General features: G+C 53.6%; 1 protein-coding gene across 1 annotated transcript in view; it reads left to right on the forward strand.

The window, feature by feature from the left end:
* Nucleotides 1-10858, forward strand: part of LOC101090169 (death associated protein) — a 62758-nt gene extending 51900 nt beyond the window's left edge. The window contains exons 3-4 of the mRNA XM_003981544.6: nucleotides 8980-9022; nucleotides 10603-10858. Coding sequence (XP_003981593.1) covers nucleotides 8980-9022; nucleotides 10603-10716 — 157 coding nt within the window. The 3' untranslated portion in view covers nucleotides 10717-10858. The remainder of the gene's footprint in view (nucleotides 1-8979; nucleotides 9023-10602) is intronic.
* The last annotated feature ends 8374 nt before the right edge of the window (nucleotides 10859-19232 follow it).

A 19232-nucleotide genomic window follows, 5' to 3' on the forward strand; every position in this document is an offset into this window, starting at 1 on the left:
GTCCTTGGCCATGCAGCCTTCAGACAAATTACTTAACCTAATTTATCATTCCTTCACCTGTAAAAGGGACATGGTAGTTCCTGCCTCACAAGTTTGAAGGGGTTAGATACAGTAATTCTATGTAAAGCGCTTAACTCAGTGCCTGGCCCGTGGTAAGTGGTCAATAAATAGTAGCTATTAGCATCTGAGATCATTCTCATCCCTTAGAAAAATTAAGAAACAACGCGCTACAGGCTTTTATGACCCCATCTGTATACAAACATCTCCCTCTGATATTTTCAGAGTGCATTTAAGTGAAGAGGAGAAAATATTTGCAGAGGATAACATAGTGGCCTTCCTTGAACCCAGACCAAAAGCACTAACATGAAAATAATTCTGTTAAATAGAACTCTCCAGCAATGCCTTTGCCGCCATTTTGACTACTTGCGGTGGGATGGGTGACTTGACTGGATTCCCAGTCCTACTGATCACTGTGTGTGTGTGTGTGTGTGTGTGTGTGTGTGTGTCCCCATCCCAAAATGCTCCTACGCAGCAACCAAGCTACCCTAATCTCTGCCAGCACACTTGGGGAGGCATAGACCAAACGCTCACGTAGGCATAGAACATCACCAGCCGTTCACAGAAACCTAGAACAGATGCTCCCCGGAATTAAAGGGGGGAGGAGGAGGAAGGACCCCATGTAAGCAGCTAGGAAAGCAGGGTTGCTGCAGAGCAGTGGATTCAAATCACGCCCACCATGTTGCCTACCGATAGCAGTCCTGGGAAGCTTAGCGTTTTGGTCCTTGCCAGGGAGCCCAGAATCATTTCCCCGGGCTGCGCTGCTCTCCGTAGCTTTGAGGAAGAGGAGCATCAACGTTCCTGGACCCGGTAGGCATCCTGCAGAGGCCTGGGCTGCTGGGGCGCATCTGGAGTGTCGGTGTGGTTCTGGGCAAAGGTCTAGAGACCACACTGGAATGGAGGTGGGGGGAGGGCCCCAGACAGTGAAGGAATTTACAATCCTGGCCTTTAGCCTGGGAAGGGGGTGTCCCCGAGGCTTGTGGAAGCCCTCCTCAAACATCAAAGGCCTGTCCCGCAGAAGAGGCCTTGGTCGTGGATGGAGCCCCAGATGGTGCAGAGGCCTCCCCGAGGGCCCTCAGGCTCACGCGTGCAGAGACGCGAGGGCGCGGGCCAGGGTGGCCGTCCACGGGGAGGAAAGCTGGATCAGGTCGCCTCCTTCCCGGCCCTAACGCCCAGGGCGGCTGAGTCTCTCCTAGCAGAGTGGACAGAAAACGTCACGCCTCCCGGGGCCTGTACTGACAGTCCAGGTCGTGAGGTCTTAAGACACACAAGAAGAATGTAAAGTAATCTTGACGCTTTTTCCATGGATCCCATGTTGGACTGTCATTTGGATGTGTTGCGCTAAGTTAAATATGTGGCCATTTATTTCAATAATTGCTGTTTTAGCTTTTTAGCAGCGTTTTGAAACCGTGAATGGTTTTCTCACCCCTGGGGACTTTTATTTAAAGACGAGACCAGAAAACCCAGTCCTGAGGGCCGTCCGCCTTCCACGGGGACACTCGTGCGTATTCCTGGCATCTCGTCCCCCGTCTGGGATGCCAAGGAAGCATGGAGCTTGTTCATCAAGGAAACTTAGGAAATAAATAATGAGATCTGTAGTTCAGGACAGAGGACCCTGTCGAGACTGTGATGTGGTCCTGAACAGGTGAGCCTTGGAAACCTCTGTGCGTATTTGGCAGCTGCTTAGGGCAGGTGTGAGGAAGTTTTGGAGTTTTCTGCCGATACATAAGAAGCCGTTTCTGGGGCGCTAATCCCTGCTTGCTAATTCCGCCTCGGTTGCAATTCCTTTAAGTTAGATAAGTGTGGTTTTAAAAAATTGGAAAAGCCCGAGGATGTGGGGAGGGCAGGAACAATATTTTTCACCCTCTCTGTTTCCTGAGAGAAAGTAATGCTCATCTTCAAAACAACATCTGTCAGAATGATTCTCATCAGATTAAATAAATCCTCAAAGCCGCGATCACAGTTTATAGAATCTTGGAAGTGTACGTTATGCTGTGCATGGAGCCCTAATGGAATTTAAAATATGTGTGTTTTTGCGAACACAGCTTTGTAAGCAGACTCTTACCGGGGTTTCTCGTTGGTGAATTTTCGTTTAAGCTACCACATCTCAAGGAGCTTACAAAGCGTTCCTACTAGACAAATGTAACGAACAATCGTTTACCAGTTTTGAGATTCTATTAATAGTAGGTGGAAAAAGACAAAGAGCTAGGGGCCCTTTGGCCAACCCTGATGAAAGTCCGCAACACAGTCCGTGCCAGAAGAGGAGCCACGTGGAACTAGATGTCACCGCTAGGTAGCATGGGAGAGGTCAGCCTTCGGTTATCTTGTCACAGGCAGCTGCCATATGTCCTTACAGGTGATTATAGCCTTTTTAGTATCAGAGAAGGGAAGAAGATTTCCGGGGGGCGTTTTGTGTCATAAAGACCTTGGACGACTGATCAATACACATGGATACGTAGTATTCTGTGCTGCCGGAAAGCATATTCTTACGTTGGTTTGCTAAGTCTAAAATACAGATTTGAAGAGGCACGTGCACCCCAGTATTTATAGCAGCACTATCGACAATATCCAAACTCTGGAGAGAGCCCAGTGTCCATCGACTGATGGATGATAAAGGTGTGGTGCGTATATGTATACGGGGGGGGGGGGGGGGGGGGGGGGGGAATACTACTCAGCCGTCAAAAAGAATGAAAGCTTGCCGTTTGCAACCACGTAGATAGAACTAGAGTATATCATGCTAAGCGAAATACATCAGAGAAAGATTACCTTATAATGTCGTTCATAGGTGGATTTAAGAAACAAAACAGATGAACATATGGGAGAGGGAAGAAAAAAGAGGGAAACCACAAGAGATTCTTAAATGCAGAGAACAAACTGAGGGTTGCTGGCCGGGGAGAGGGGAGGTGGGGGGGGATGGCCTACATGGGTGATGGACATTAAGGAGGGCACTTTCGGGGATGAGCACTGGGTGTCGTATGTAAGTGATGAATCACTGGCTTCCACTCCTGAAACCAATACTGCACTGTATGTTAACCAACTAGAATTTAAATGAAAATTTGAAAAAAAAAAATTAGTTGCCAAGTCCAAACAATAAGACACCACTTTTCACACATTAGGATGGCTACTATCAAAAAACCCCAGAGTAGAACAAGTATTGGTGATGTGCAGAAACTGGAACCTTGTGCATTGCTGGGGAGAACCTCAGCGGTGGAATGTCTATGGAAAACAGCTTGGCGGTTCCTCAGAGCTGAACACGAATTACCGTATGACCCAGAAGTTCCGCTTCTGAGCGTGTAAATGAAAGATTTGAAAGCGGGGACTCAAACAGATCCTATTAGACCAGTGTTCATAGCATCATTAATCACAAGAGCCAAAAAGGTGGAAACAAGTCAAATGTCCATAAGCAATGAATGGAAAAACAGAACATGACCTACCCATATAATGGCATATAATTCAGCCTCAAAACGAAAGCAGTTCTGGGGCACTTGGGTGGTTCAGTCGGTGGTGAAGCGTCTGACTCTTGGTTTCAGCTCAGGTCATGATCTCATGGTTAGTGAGTTCAAGCCCTGCATCAGGCTCTGAGCTGACAGTGTGGAGCCTGCTTGAGATTCTCCCTCCCTCTCTCTCTCTCTCTGTGCCCTTCCGACCCTCCCTCTCTCTCTCAAAATAAATATAAACTTTTTTTAAAAAAAAGGGAACTCTGCTATGTGCTACAACCTGGGTGACTTTATGCTAAGTGAAATAAGCCAGGCATAAAAGGACAAATATTGTGTGATTCCACTCATATGAGGTGCCCAGAGTAGTTTGAGTTCTTAGGACAGAAAGTAGAACAGCATTTGCAGGGGATGAGGAAGGGGGCTGGGAGAGGAGGCTGGGGAGGGGGCTGGGGAGGAGGTGGGGAGGGGGCTGGAAGAGGGGGTTGGGGGAAGAGGCTGGGGAGGGGACCAGGGTGGGGGTTGGGAGAGGAGACTGGGGAGGGGGTTGGGGGAGGCGGGTGGGCAGGGGGTGGGGAGGGGTTTGAGGGTTGCTGTTTACTAGTGTCTCCTAAGGATGCGAAAGCCCTGCAAACGGGCGGTGGCGGTGGAGGTGGCTGCGTGACATCGTGAACGTATTGCCACTCAGTTGTACAGCTGTACGATTTACAGCGGCGACAACGGTAAATAAATTAGTTGCTGAGCTAGCTGGGATTTTAAAGCAGACCGGGCGGGGAGGGGAGAGTGCACACCGTCTTCGGGAGCATCGTTTACCTGACGCTGACGAGAGCCAGCCCGGGCCCGGGCCTCCCCTGCAGGCTAGGTAAGAGTGTGCACGTACAGCACATTTCTTGAATGTGTTGTTAAAACTTAGAACAGTGCAGGGGCGCCTGGCTGGCTCGGTCGGTTAAGCGTCTGACTCTTGATTTTGGCCCGGGTCCTGAAAGCTTGCCGTTGGTGGGTTCTAGCCCCGCACCGGGCTCGGTGCTGCTGGTGCGGATCCTGCTTGGGATGATTCTCTGTCCCGCTCTCTGTGCCCCTCCTCCACTCACACTCTCTCTCAAAAATAAATAAAAAACATGGAAAAAACCTACCTAAAAATCTGCAGGGCTTTTCCCCTTGTGGCTTCCGGTGCTGTATTTCTTAGCAGCACCGACAGATGGAGACGCGGGAGCACAGGGAAGCCGGATGAAGTCTGAGGTCTTCACTGCCGCTTCCCAGCCGGCTTAACTGGATGGAATATGCCTAGTTTTGGCTGCGCCCCAGAGTCTGCTCAGACCGAAGCCAGCTTGGCGCCCCTGCTCCTCTGCCCAGATCGGCCCTCTGGGTGCGCAGAGGGCGACTTCCTGTCCCTTTGAACAGGGGGTCACAAACCCCGCACCTGGCGGAAGGAATGGGGCCTGCCGTGGCCAAGACGTGGGGGTGCTGTGGCCTCAGTGGCTCCCTGGGCCACACCCCTCACCCCTGCACAGCTCTCTCAGCAACCCCGTGGGCCCGTGCCCGCCGGTACGCCCGGCAAGAAGCCTGTGATACGCGTAGGCACGCTCAGTGCCGTGTACTTCTTAAGACAACACCAAAAACCAAAGGCTGGAAAAGAGGATATTTGAGTTTTGAATTTTTTAGTATTTACTTATCTTGTAATATTTCTGTTAATATGGAATGTTAATGTTTACTTCTGCAATTTGGGTTGCCCACCGTTTCCGGATTCCTTTCCAAAGGGGCCATGGGGTATATGCGCCGTCACCTGTTCCCTCTTCTCACCCCTAACCAGAGGTGGTTCCTGAATTTCAGCAGAATGTTTCAGAAACTCCCCTCCCTCCATTGCAACCCTAAAGGGCCATTTTGTACAGAATATACATGCCCTAAGACATCTGGGTGGCTCAGGACGCCTGGGTGGCTCAGTCCGTTGGGTGTCCAGCTTTGGCTCAGGTCATGATCTCACGGTCTGTGGGCTCGAGCCCCGCATCGAGCTCTGTGCAGACACCTCGGAGCCTGGAGCCTGCTTCGGATTCTGTGTCTCCCTCTCTGTCTGCCCCTCCCCACTCCAATCTGTCTGTCTCTCAAAAGTAAATAAATATTAAAAAAAATTTTAAAACTCTGGTGTACAGAGCCACCAGCACCCGGCTGTCTTCCACCCATCGCCCAGACTGTTCTCAGAGCGTATTTCTTTCCTCTGAGTCCAGCTTGCTTTTCACGGACACACTTTCCCTTTATGAGCAGAATCCAACAAGCCATTAAAGCCCAACAGCTTAAGTAAGGACTCGTCAAGGCGCAGGTGCCTCCGGAAGACGGGGGTCAGCGAGGGGAGCGCCATTTTGCACATCCTCAGGTTCTGTGCCCACAGCCCCTGCACACCCCCTAGGGAGTGAGCCGGGCTGTGGGCACTCTTATTTCGGGGTCTCTGTTAGTCCCCAGAGTCGCTCTGGAAGCTCTACTGTCGTGAGGGGAGGTCTCTTTGAGAGACTCACCTGGAGGGGAGCCTGTGGGAGTCAAGATTCCAGGCACGGCCGCTCCCTCCCTCCACATGCATTTTCTGATGCTGGGGCTGGACCAGGGCCATTAGTGACCTCTTAGGATCATTGACACACATGTCCCGCGATGTTCTCAAGGCAAGGACTGGAACCCACCCTCGTGTTTAACGTGGGAGACACACAGGGACCGACTTGCATGGAAATACCCAGACTTTGAAGGGCACTTCGGAGGAGGGTCAGGGGGCCATCGGGTGGAAGCGTGGGACCCCGTGATGGGGCTCCTAGGGTCCGGAGACCCTTCCTCCACGCACACAGGGGAGCGGGCGCCGATGACCAGATCCCAGGAGCCACGGGCAGGGACTGCCGTCCGGAGGGGGCCGGGCGTTCCAGGGGTTCAGGACGTGGGACCCACTGCAGGCTGGCACTCTGCCTGCGACAGGCCACCTCCTTTCTCCAGAACCAGGTGCTACTCCCCCAGGAGCGTAACCTGCTGATGTGGCTGCAGTTTCCTTATAGTCTGGCTCTGGGCATAAATGTGCATCTGTGTGTTTTATACACACAGTCAGGTAGAATTACACGTGATTTTAACTTTTTGTCTTGTCTGCTTTTGTCCGTTTTTCAATAACGAATGTATACATACACGTATAGAAAGAGACAGGGAGAGAGAGAGAGGGCATATGTGGGCTTTTTTTAATATTTATTTTTGAGAGAGAGAGAGAGCACGAGCAGGGGAGGGGCAGAGAGACAGGGGGACAGAGGATCTGAAGCAGGCTCTGTACTGCCAGCAGAGAGCCCGATGTGGGGCTCGAACGCAAAAACTGCAAGGTCATGACCTGAGCTGAAATTGGACACTTAACCGACGGAGCCACCCGGACGCCCAGGCATACGTGTTCTATATAGATAATGGCTCACGCTTCCTCGGCCACCTTTTGGGGCTCACTTTGGACCAGGGAAGCCACTCTACGGTGTATTTACTCTGACCAGATTCGCTCTCTGTGGGTGACTTTCTCACCCAGTTCTTGCTGAGGGGAGGGAGCTGTCTCTACTGCCTTTAAGAGCCTTGACTGAGGTTACAAACCCAAGAAAAGTGGAGATGATTCAAGCAATCATACGCTCTTGGTACAAAACAATGGCGGTGCCTCCCTGGAAGGTGATGCCGCGTGATTAGTTGACGAAATGGAACCGTTCCTGCTTTAGGCTCTTCCCACATTTTTATTTTTTATCTATTTTTAATTTTTTTAAGGTTTATTTAATCTTATTTTCGAGAGAGAGTCAGAGCACAAGCAGGGGAGGGGCAGAGAGCGAGGGAGACACAGAACCCAAAGCAGGCTCCAGGCTCTGCGCTGACAGCTCAGAGGCTCGACGCGGGGCTCGAACTCACGAGATCATGACCTGAGCTGAAGACTGAGCCACCCAGGTGCCCCTTTTCCTAGATTTTTAAAGGAACATTCAAAATGTAAGAAAGTTTTATGGTGCCAGGACCATATTCCTTTCTAAAACATTTATGAAATGTTAGAATCCAAATACACTACGTGGGGGACTCACACTTGCGTTGAACTCATTCATCTCTGGTTGGCTATTGATCCTGTAGCCAAATCATATGTGTAATAAAAGAAAAAAAAAATCAACCCATTTAAGCACACAACAAAAGCGAAAGAAAACCAGTCACGTAGGGGACGTTTCTGTGCTGCTTAGTAAGACTTGAAGTTTCTTAGTCTCCTGAAGTGACAGAAATCACTTGGGGGAATTTGGGGTATTTTAGCTCAACTGTTAGGGATATAAACAGTGAACTTACCGAATACTGGGACTTTTGCCTGTGGCAAAACAAAGCTAAGACAAGTGGTTTCCTTCCCAGGATGCCCGGCAGAGCAGGTGGGAGGCGAGCTGGGCAGCTCACGGGATGGACCCCCCTCTGTCTGCCCAGCAAGGCTGTCCACCCACCGGAGCCGCCCGCACCCCCCGTTACCCTCTCCCTGCCAGGCTGGCGTTGTATTCACCTCTTGCTCCCCGGTCCCCTCACCTCTGGTGGAGGCATTCAGGGGGTGCACACCTGTGTACTCCCTGGAACTGTGTTCTCATGTTTTTAAATGATGGCAGCCACTTGTAAATGACGTGCAGCCACTTTTGAAAATGCACAGGAGAGTGTATGCTAACGTGAAAGTATGCTCGGCGTATCCTAAATACAGAAAACAACGTGACTCTTTTGTAAGAAGTTTAATATGAAAACAAGTGTGTCTGTCCACAGAAAGAAAGACAGGATGGCTATCCATCTATTAACCGCGATCATTTCCACTTGGTAGAATGACAACTGACTTCAGCACGTTTGAACTTGTCTGCGTTTCAGCAACGCACAGTTACTGCTTTGGTCCTGTCCCCCACCTCCCCAGTCTTGCGGACAGGTGGGCGAGCTCAATATGACTTGAGATGTTAAGAAATGACAATAGCTTCTCAAGGACCCTGCATTTTTAATACTTGGGTCTCCTAGGGGCCAGGAGCTTTTGCATCGGCCCTGGGATCTCACCCGTTAGAAGCTGCCAGAAAGAAGCCGCGGACCTTGCGAGGGCCCCAGAAGAATGCCTCCTTGGTGGGGGTCTCCGAGTTCAGCCCAGTGCGACCCTGTTTCTTCCCTGACTCAGGAAGCACTTGTGTCCATCGTCTCTTGAAACAAAAACACCTGGGCTTGCCCCTAGCCTCAATTTGGGGACAGCCCCCCGAACGACAACAAAAGAAAGCACAGGACTCACCTGCTGCCTGCTGGTCTCCCGCTCCTGCCTGAACTCAGCTTCGGGAGAAGGGCCCCAATGGCCAGCAGGGGGTGGGATGCGATACTAGAGGAGGTCGGCTGCCCCTTCCTCCGTCCTCCCGGGTCACCGTCTGTTACATGCCCCCAAACCCACCTCCTCCAGTTCGCGCTGCCTGCCTCCCTCCACTTCTGTGAGTTGTTCCCTGAAATCGCCTTTTCCCTTCTTGTCTTGCAGCCCGCCCAAACCGACCGTGTTCATCTCCGGTGTGATTGCCCGGGTAAGAGCCTTTCCGCCAAACCCTCGGTGCGCTGTGGGACTCCTCCTGTCTTTGTTAGACCCCATTCGTTCATCTGTCGGGGCCCAGAGGCCCCTGGGCTGTGTCGTGTCCGTGGAGCGCTTCCACGGCGAGCACTGTGTGGCGAGCACTGCCAGCAGGGCTCACACAGAGGAGCCGGAGCTGCCTGCCCCCCCGCCTTCCTCGTGCTCCCCCTTCTCTTTCGACTCAACCAGGGTCGGCTGCTCCCCAGCGAAACAAGACTTAATGAGAATCGAAATAAGAGTTAGCTGTTGTGACACATGAAAATGACATGAAATTCACATCCCGGTGTCCGTGGATGCCTTTTAGCTGTGGATGCGGTTTTAGCCGCACGCGGCCACACCCATTCACGCGTGTCTACACTGCTTTCCTGCTACCGTGGCAGCTGAGCCACGAAGCCCGAAATATTTACTGTCTGGCCTGTTACCACAAATGTCTGCCGCCCCCAGACTAAACTCACGGGGGGTTTGTCGCACCCTTTACTTTTCAAGAGCCCCACTTCTGGTGAAACCCAACTTTAAAAAAAAATTTGTTTTAATGTTTATTTTTTGAGAGAGAGAGAGAGTGTGTGTGAGCAGTGGAGGGGCAGAGAGAGACAAAGACAGAATCCGAAGCAGGCTGCAGGCTCTGGGCTGTCAGCACAGAGCCCGACGCGGGGCTCAAACCCACAAACCGCGAGATCGAGACCTGGGCCAAAGTCGGGTGCGTAACCGACTGAGCCACCCAAGTGCCCCCCAACATTTTCCTTTAATGACCCAGCAGCACACTCTCCTTTGAGGGAGGGCACAGCAGTGCCAACCATAGCCCTGTGGCTCACAGTACATCCGAGCCCTTAGCACGTGAGGACTTAAGAAAATGCTCTTGCTGGACACAGCTCACCACGGAGCCCCAGGACCCCGGGGGACACACAGGTGGCTCCTCAAATACACAAAAGAAAATTAAATGCCGACACAAGGCCAGAGTCACCCCATGGTGACAGCTCAGCCCTTGCACATCAGGGCTCCAGCCTGCTTGCCGTGGTCTGGGCCCCAGCCACCATCACACATGCACTGTTGTCTCAAGAAGGCATTTCCTCCCCGACAAACAGCCGGGTGCCTTCTGTGAGACTCAGCAGGTTGGATCTGGCTTCATCTCACGCCTTTCAGCCCTGCCCTGGCTGTGTCTCCTTCCCAACAAGTGCCCTGACTCGGCCGTGGCAGCAGATCAGAATTAGGACACTGGATTTGGTTCTGTTTTGTCCCTGGATGTACAGGTCACAGTTCTCGCAGAAGAAAGCCACCCAATACCGGCCTAGTCCTGAGTGAGTCGTATGGAGACCTGAGCTCACGGCAAGGGGGGCAGACAGCATTGTCACCCTCTGGGTGCCCCACTCAGCACCCCAGACAGCTTCAGGACCCCCACGGTCCCAGGAGACAGCCTTCTACCTCCCCAGCCCACTGCCCACCCTACGGGGAAGCCAGAGGACGTGGGGTCGGGGGCTTTGTTCTTGCGTTACCCCGCTGTTCAGTGTTGGTGAGCTGGTGCATTCTGTCTCCCGACAGGGCGACAAAGACTTCCCGCCGGCGGCCGCCCAGGTGGCTCACCAGAAGCCCCACGCCTCCATGGACAAGCACCCCTCCCCGAGAACCCAGCACATCCAGCAGCCTCGCAAGTGAACGGCGAGGCCCCAGCGCCCCCACCAGCAGTGCCTCAATATCCCGACCTTTGGTATCTCCCCGGCAGAGACAATTGGCGTTTTCTTCAACCCGCTGCTCCCCTGGGAAATCTAAGACAAAGTGAAGCGCCCCGTCCTTTGCCTTAAATTTCCGTGTCTGACACTAGAAAGGATCTGACCCCAAACCTCGTTTGCAGGGAGTCCTGGTTGATGTCGTTTGAGGGTCAGCGTGCCCCTGTACGTGCCTTTAGCAGAACTTGCCGAGACCGAAGTGAAGTGTTCACAGCCCAGCTTTACTTGTACGTCAGCGGTCGTCGAGGGCGCAGATTTGGGAGGAGGAGATTAAGGCTGGAGGGAAAGTGGACCATTTCATGCTTTTTGGTAACAGGACAACGCGTCTTAACACCTAGGGGACGCGTTTCGGAATCACAGGGGCGCGTTTCAGAAAGGCAGGGCAAGGCAGGCTTTTGAAAGTGGCACCAGCGTTACTGAATTCTCCTTCCCGTGTGACAGGGGGTCGCTGTAGGGGGACACCAGGTACTCCTGGGAAAAGCCAAAGAGAAGCTCCCGTCTTTGAAATGGCTTTTGAATCCCAGGAGCCACCTTCTGGAGAAGGAGATCCTAGACCGTCTGTGCAAAGGGAACAGCTCCAGAATGAGATCTCCGTGTGCGTCCCAAACCCGGCACGGCCCCGATCCAGACCGCCTCCAGCGGGGCAATCAGGCAAACCTGCGTTTCTCGTCATCCCCTCCAGAGCCGCTTTTGAGTTCTGGAAGTGACCACCGACCGGTGGAGGAGTAGACGTAAAGCTAGTTCTGGAACACCAAAGCAAGAGCGTTGTGGAAAGAGCAGATGAAACTCTCCTAGAAGAAGGTAGAAACACCGTGTTCCACGTGAGCTAGAAAACACCTGTCAGTCCCACTGCCCTGAGTTTCTTCTGCCCTCGTGCGGTTTGCCGGGCCTGTTCACCTGCGCGAGCCGGACGGTCCTACTCTTGCAGCCCGTCCTTCCTGCCCGGAGCGGCCCTGGACGGCTCTTGGGCTCACGGCGGTCGAGTGCTTTATTGTTCCGAAAAGCCAAAGGGCCGGTCCACTCGGATGCTGTGCCGTCCGGGCCCTGACCGGCCACCACCGACGGCCGTGTTTGCCGGAGGCCAGCGCCGCCGGCCGCCCGATGTCCTTACCAAAGCCGCACCTGCCAGCTGGGAACCGTGACCTCATCAGACCTCATCAGACCCGCCCCTCGCCCTTCCCCGAGGGGGGAGCCCAGTGCTGCTTCACCTTCTAAAGGCAGGTTTGCTTTCTCTGCTCGCTGATTTGCTGAGGGCCAGCGAATAACCCTCAAGGTGCCCTGTCATCACATCTAGTATTTCTTAGCCGCGGAGATGTTGGTATCATCGGGCTTGCAGGGCTGCAGACTAGGGGAGGGGAGGGCGGGGGGGGGGGGGGGCTGGCTGGTGGGGGGGCATATGTCGCAGAGCACAGTGAGTAAGCAGCCACCTCCCAGGGCCGGGTCAGGCCTGGGCGGACCATTGTACCGTCTGCTACAGAAATTAAGACGCATCCTTTTCCTTGATACTTTTTAGTTTTGCGGCCCCGGGTGCCGGGCTGTTTCCCAAGGTGCGTTTTTTTCTCGTGTACTTTTAGCTACTTCTGGCATATAGCCCTGGGCTCTAAATCATTAAACGCAAAATATTTTCCTGAATGAGTTCAATTGTTGACCTCAAGATTATTAACGATTGCAATAAAAGTCCCGCATTTCTTCTCATGGTTTGTTTTTTCTTCTATTTCAGAGATTTTTTTTTTCTTCTACATTTTACAGGGGCTCCCCGACGCTTTCACTAGAATCAGGCACATGCCCACGTCATGGATACTTTCACAGATTGTTGCCCAGACACAAAGTCGACCCTCTGGACGGCTGACGCCTTGAGTCTCATCAGCTACTTTAAAATGTCTGAAAATGGGAAAGTTTAATGCAGCTGATTAAAACATATTACTTGAGCCCAGCAGCTGGCCCTATGCCAGGGAGGCCCTTCGGGACAGACTTAAGAAGGAATTAGTAAGTCCAGGGGTGGCTGTGAGCAGCTTTTGGTGAAAAAGACATTCACCTTTCTCCAGAGGTCTCCAGGAACCCTGTGCGGAGGAGGAGAGCACAACTGTTAGACCCTGGGATTGAACTGGGAGGGTCCCCTGAAGTTTCCCCACCCGGGGCCTCCTCCTCCCTCGGGTGAGGACCTGAGTGTCAGGCATCTGACAGGCCAGAGTTGGCATCTCCCAGCCAGCCTGGCCTTTCCTTAGCCCTCGTGTCCCCTCTGGAGCCGCTGTTTGCATTAGCACATTCGTCTTAAGAGACTGGGAACAAAATGAGGGTCTCACGTATTTAGCGTCACCGGGCAGGGAGTCGGGCTCTGTCAAACGCTGGTGGACAGAAATGCAAAACACACAACCAACATGGGACAGAATTGTCCCCAGGCCTTTGTTATTAACATCATTGTGACCTACATTTTCCCCACATCATTGCCTGACAAAGTACCACAAACTGGCTGGCTTGAAGCAATGGAAATCTATTATTCCATGGTTCTGGAGTCTAGAAGCTTGAAATCGAGATGTCAGCCCAGCCCTGCTCCCTGGGAAGGCCCTGGGTGATGCTCTTTCCCTTTCTGACGGCTGCTGGCATTCCTTGGCGTGCGTTGCTGGTTCAGCATAAATCCAATCTCTGTCCCCGTCGTCACGTGGACATCTTTTCTGTGCATCTGTGTCCACATTTCTTTCTTCTAAGGACACCATCATTGAACAATGTCCTTAGACACTTGAACCACTGAATGGTTCCCCCTAATCAGTATGACCTCCTGGTAAGGAATTTGATCTGCAAAGACCTTATTTCCAAATAAGGCCGTGTTCACAGATGCTGGGGGGGTAGGACTTGAACATAGCTTTTGGGGAATCACAGTTCAACCCAGAGCATCAACCATGTGCTGAAAAGCCAGAAACCTCCCTCCCGGCTCACACTGTTTGACTAGCTATTTTGTAAATCGCTTTTTTGAATAAATTTAGCCGTAAGAATGCTTTACCCGCTGCAGATTACCGGCCAGGGAGCAGTCAAAGCCCGTCTGCAGGCGGCAGGGGAGAGGTGTGGGCGTGGTTGGTGCCTCCAGCCACAGGAGGCTGTCTGTCCCCTGGTCCCTGTGGCTTGTGAGGCTGCAGCTGTCTCTGCCCATGTCCTCAGTCCAGAGCCACATGCTTCCAGATCCCACATCTTCTTCCCTATAAGAGTTTTCCATCGGTGGTGGCTGTCCCATTTCACAGACAGGAAGACTGAAGCCCAGTGCCCAGTGGCAAAAGCCACTGTCAGCAAACATTTGTCGAAGGGAAATATACAAATGGCCACCAAGCACATGAAAAGATACTGGGGATCATTGGTCACCAGGGAAACGCAAATCAAAATCACAGTGAGGGACCACCTCGCACCCACTAGGAAGGCTAAAATCAACAAAGTCAAAGGACAGCAGGTGTTGGCAAGGATGTGAAGAAATCAAAACCCTCGTGCAGCGCTATCGGGAATGTGAAATGGTTGCAGCCACGGAGAGAAATGGAAACATACGTCCACACAAATGTGTGTGCACAAACACTTATTAGCGGCACGATTCTTTTTTTTTAATGTCTATTTTTGAGAAAGAGAGAGAATCCCAAACAGGCTCCAAGCTGTCAACACAGAGCCCCACGTGGGGCTCGAACTCACGAACCGTGAGATCATGACCTGAGCTGAAGTCGGACGCTTAACCAACTGAGCCCCCCAGGCGCCCCTAGTGGCATTGTTCTTAATAGCCAAAAGGTGCAAACAACCTCGATGTCCATCAATTGAAGATAAACAAAACGTAGTATATCTGTACAACAGAATATTTGGTCATAAAAAGGTTAAAGGCAGACGAACGTTGAAAACCAGGGGCGCCCGGGTGGCTCAGTCAGTTCAGCATCCAACTTCGGCTCAGGTCATGGTCTCACGGTTTGTGAGTTCGAGCCCCACATCGTGCCCCCTGCTGTCAGCACAGAACCCACTTTGGATCTTTGGATCTTCTGTTCCCCTCTGCCCTTCCCCTGCCTGTGCTTTCTCTCTCTCTCTTTTCTCAAAAAATAAACTTTAAAAAATGAAAAGAAAAACATTATGCTCAGTGAAAGATGCCAGCCACAGAAGACCATGTATTATGGGGTTCCGTTCATAGGAAAGGCCCAGACTAGAGAATATCTAGAGACAATGGCTCTTGGGCTGGTGGGGGCAGGGAGGACAGGGAGGTGGGTGAGAGCCAAAGGGAACAGGGTTTCTTCCTGAGGCCATGAAAATACTCAAAAGTCAACTGAGAAGATGCTTGCACACGTCTGTGAATATGCCAAACCAGAATTGTGCGCTTTACTTTAAGCTTATTTACTTATTTTGAGAGAGACAGAGACAGCGTGAGCGGGGGAGGGGCAGAGAGAAAGGGAAACAGAAAATCCCAAACAGGCTCCACATTGTCAGCAAAGAGCCCGACGCGGGGCTCAAACCCACGAAACTGTGAGATCACGACGTTGGTTTGATGAGCCGAAACCAAGAGTTGGACGCTTAACCAAGTAAGCCACCCAGGCGCCCCTCGAATGGTGCACTTTTTTCAATGGACAGATTGTTGGCGTGGGAAGTGTATCTCGATAATGATTTTTTTTTAAGTCCGTGTTAACAAATGGCAGAGCTGAGGCTGGACTCCAGATCCTTCTGACCCCAGGGCCACGGCCTCCTCAGCATCGGGCCCCACTCTGCAGTGCTCGCCGGACCGAGGAACAGAAATCCCATGCAGAAAGGGAGCTGCCAAGACAGGACCACAGGCGTGGCTGGATGCCGAGGGCACGAGGAGGGGACCGTGCTGCCGTCAGGGGCCTGGACGGCATGATGGGGCAGGTGCCATCATGGAGAAGAGGTGAGGGGGGCGGCAGACCGTGTGGGGCCTCTGCGCAGAGCTGCTGAGCAGGGCTTCGACAAGGAGGGGCCGAGGCGTGTGGTGGTGCCAGGGTGGGGGTGACAGTGGGGCCTGGGGACGGAGACAGTGGGCACGGGCCGCTGGGGACACAATGGAGATGTGAGCCCAAGGTGCCAGGCAGGCGGAGAGAGGCAAGCCAGGGGCCGCGTGGGCGTGGGTTCTGGAGAGTTCTGCTGGCAGGACACGGAGACTGAGGAGGATGAGGAGCTACGTCAGCAGGTGACTGATTCCATCACCCTCACTGACCGAGAGCAGGGGTGTCTGGGAGGAGGAGAGACAGAGGCCAGATTTCACAGGAATCAGAGAGGAGCAGCCTGCGAGGAGCCCAGCTGGCGGGAAAGCAGGTTTGACGGAGAAGGAGTCGTTCGGCACCGGCGACCGGGGGACTTACTGGAACGTGCTTGCGGAGGAAGCCCCTGCGGGGCCCACGGGGGCCGATGGCACAGGTGCTGGAGTGCAGGCAAGGGGCGGAGCAGGAGGCTCAGGCTCCGGAAGGGGTGGGAGCAGGGAACAGAACCCACGCGGACCCAGCAGAATACGCGGAGTCGGGGGGACAGCTGAAGCTCGCACTGCACACGCGGGCACTCGGCCACCAGGAAAGCCTGCGAGGATGTCGTGTGCAGAATAGGGCGGTGAAGGGCGGGGTGGCTGATGCACAGGGTTAAAGGTGACGAAACCTGTTTCCAAGCCACAGAAAGAATGGTTCACACACACAGACACACGCACACACACACACACGTGTGGGTCTGTAGTGGAATTATTCCATCCCAACTTAGGGCTTCCTCCAGCCCTGAAGGGGAGGAACTGGAGAAAGAAGAGGCTGCCTGCCCTCAAGATGGAGATGGGGGCCAAGGCCAAGGACGTGTTACAGGATGCAGGTGCTTTCCTACCCCACGAGCCAGCCAGCTAGACGAGCGTGGGCTGCACCCAGGGAAGGTCGCCACTGACTCAAGCTGGGTGTTCGTTACTGTGCTAAGTAAGCACTTCCCACGCACTGTCCACCAGCACCCTCTGGGCCGCCTCGGAGGCGGACCGCAGCATCGCACCGATCGCCAGACAAGGCAAGACCCCAGGAACACTCGGACGTGGGCGCGGGAAGTTTTAGCACAGAGGGTAAGTTCAGTAACACACCCCACCGCCTGCTAGCCCCGAGGGGCGGAGGCCATGGAGGGGCCTCTTTGGGGGTCTGAGGATGGCCGGAGGGACTGGCAGGCAGAGGAATTCGAGGGAGCCAGGCAGCGGGATGGCAAAGATCCAAGTGAGGAAAGTGGAGAGGATGAGATGGCCTAGAGGGGGCAGTTTGGATGCTGAGTCCCCAAGGATTGTGACTTGGGTACTGAAATCCTCGGGGAGACGGGGAACCCCAGGGTTACTGGATGCCAGCAGTTGGGATAGGCACAGGGTGACTGTAAGCAGAAGATGCAAACCACAGAGAAAGAAAGGCTGTGAGGAGGGCAAATGCTGATCTAAAAACCCCACAGGGACAAGAAGCTTCGCTTAGCTGCTGCCCTTTTTAAAAGGGGAGGGCAGGGCGGCTGTCCTGTGCTGAGCTGAGCCTTAAAGGAGGCGGGTCTGGAGCAGACCCGCCCAGACATGCCCATGATGAGATGAAGAGATGGTGAGGGGCCCTTGAGGCAGGCTTGGGGTGCCCGGCCATGCACTGGGGGGGGGGGGGGGGGGGTAGAGCTCACACTCAGTGGTTCCAGTGCTGCCCCTGCCGAATCCAGTTCTCCAATTAGCATCTCTGGTCCACAGGTCTCCAGCAATCTAATTGGGCCGCTGTGTACGCAGAGAAAGGGGTTTTGCAATTTTGCAAGACTACGAAAAAATCATTGATACTGGTACATCTATGGTCATATTAGATACCAGTTTCATTAGATAGCTGGTTAATACCAGTTTCAAAAGAACAGAGCCCCCAACATGGGCAGACGGTGCTGGCAGGGCGTGGAGGTTTTGGACAGCAGGGACAGAAGACTGCAGAAAAGGAGGGCCGGATCGGTGCCAAACCAGGCGGTGTCTGGGATTAGAGAGGAGGCCAGAGAGGCTCGGTTAATGATCAGCACAGCAGGGAGGGGTAGAGCCCTAGGACCCTGAGGACCCCCTAGGACAGACGTGACCCAGAGGTCAACGAGGCTTGCATTGGCCCCTAGCTCTGCCTGCTGTGCCCGGTGCTCTGTTTGGGCTCATGTCTCCCTAGTACAAAGCTCAGCCCCTGACTGGTTTCAGCAAGAAATCCCCCTGTGACTTTCACAAGTGTTATTGGGTTGATTCAAGACACAAGAGGTTATGGGGGGGCACCCACGGAGCCAGAGTCCTGCGCTCTCCCCTGGTGTAGAGAAGCAGACCCCCGCCCGCCCCCCACCCCATCTCTGGGCCCTTCTGGATCACCTGCGAGGCCCTGGCCTGGTCTGGGGAGACCAGCTCCCCACTCTCAACACATCCCCTCCTGTGCCAGTCCCTCTCTGGGTCCAGGGAGGAAGACAGGGGCCATATTACACCCTGTCCCGTCCTCAGGTGCATGCCAGTGGCACCAATGCCCATCTACTCGGGGGCCCGCCTCGACTCCACTCTTCAAACCACGGTCCGCCCCTGATGGAGCTGTGCCGGCCGTCATCGGAGCCCAGAGCAAGCGTGGGCCCTCTGAGGTCATGTGCCACTCTCCACTCCGTACCTGCGCAGTTCACTTTTCTTCTCTGGGCCTCGGCTTTATCACTGCCAAAGGGAACCTTCCTGAACTTCCCAGATGAGGCTGTGTGTGTGTGACAGGGGTGAGCACTCAGTCGATCTTAACTTATCATCACTATCACGATGGCTGTTATTTAGGACGCAAGACTAGAGACACCATGAGACTCTGCCCGGTTAAAGCAAACACCACTAAGAGGCCGAAGAAACAGGGCGAAGGTGGTGGGGCCCTGCTGTAGGCCTCTCGAGAACCCCATGCTCTATGACCCCCCCAGTGCCGACTCAGGGGGGGCACGAGCACATGCCCAAACCCGAACAACACTCTCCCCATCCTTGATCCGGGTTCTTTCACAAGCCAGGCACGGGCGCAGGGAGCCAGCGCGCACTGGGAGCCAAGCTTCAGGGTGCGGCAGGCCCGTGGCGGGAACAAAAGCAGCCGGAAACAGTGGAAACCACTGGAGACAGTGGAACGACCACCGGCAGAGTGGAGGGCGCTGCCCGGCCCGGGCAGAAACCGCCTTCAGGCACCCCAAGAAAGGGCAGGGCTGGAGGGAGGACCTGGAAGGAGACGAAAGAGATCGCCAGACCCAGCAGGTTTTTAATTAATGAATTAGTTCGAAAACATCTGCCTCCTGCCTCAGCGGCCGGCGGTGCCCTTCCGCTGTTCTCCAGCTTTTTCGAACGTCACAGCTGCCATGCTGGTTACGTGCTTCTTTCTACAAACCCCAAAGTAAACTTTTTTTTTCCCCCAAGACTTTGTATCCTGCTGGCCTCTGCAGTATACAAAACAAAAGCAAAACCAAACCAAAAAATCCCAGGCATTTCGTAAC

This window comes from Felis catus, chromosome A1 (assembly GCF_018350175.1).
Source record: "Felis catus isolate Fca126 chromosome A1, F.catus_Fca126_mat1.0, whole genome shotgun sequence".
In the NCBI taxonomy this organism is placed as follows: Eukaryota; Metazoa; Chordata; class Mammalia; order Carnivora; family Felidae; genus Felis; species Felis catus.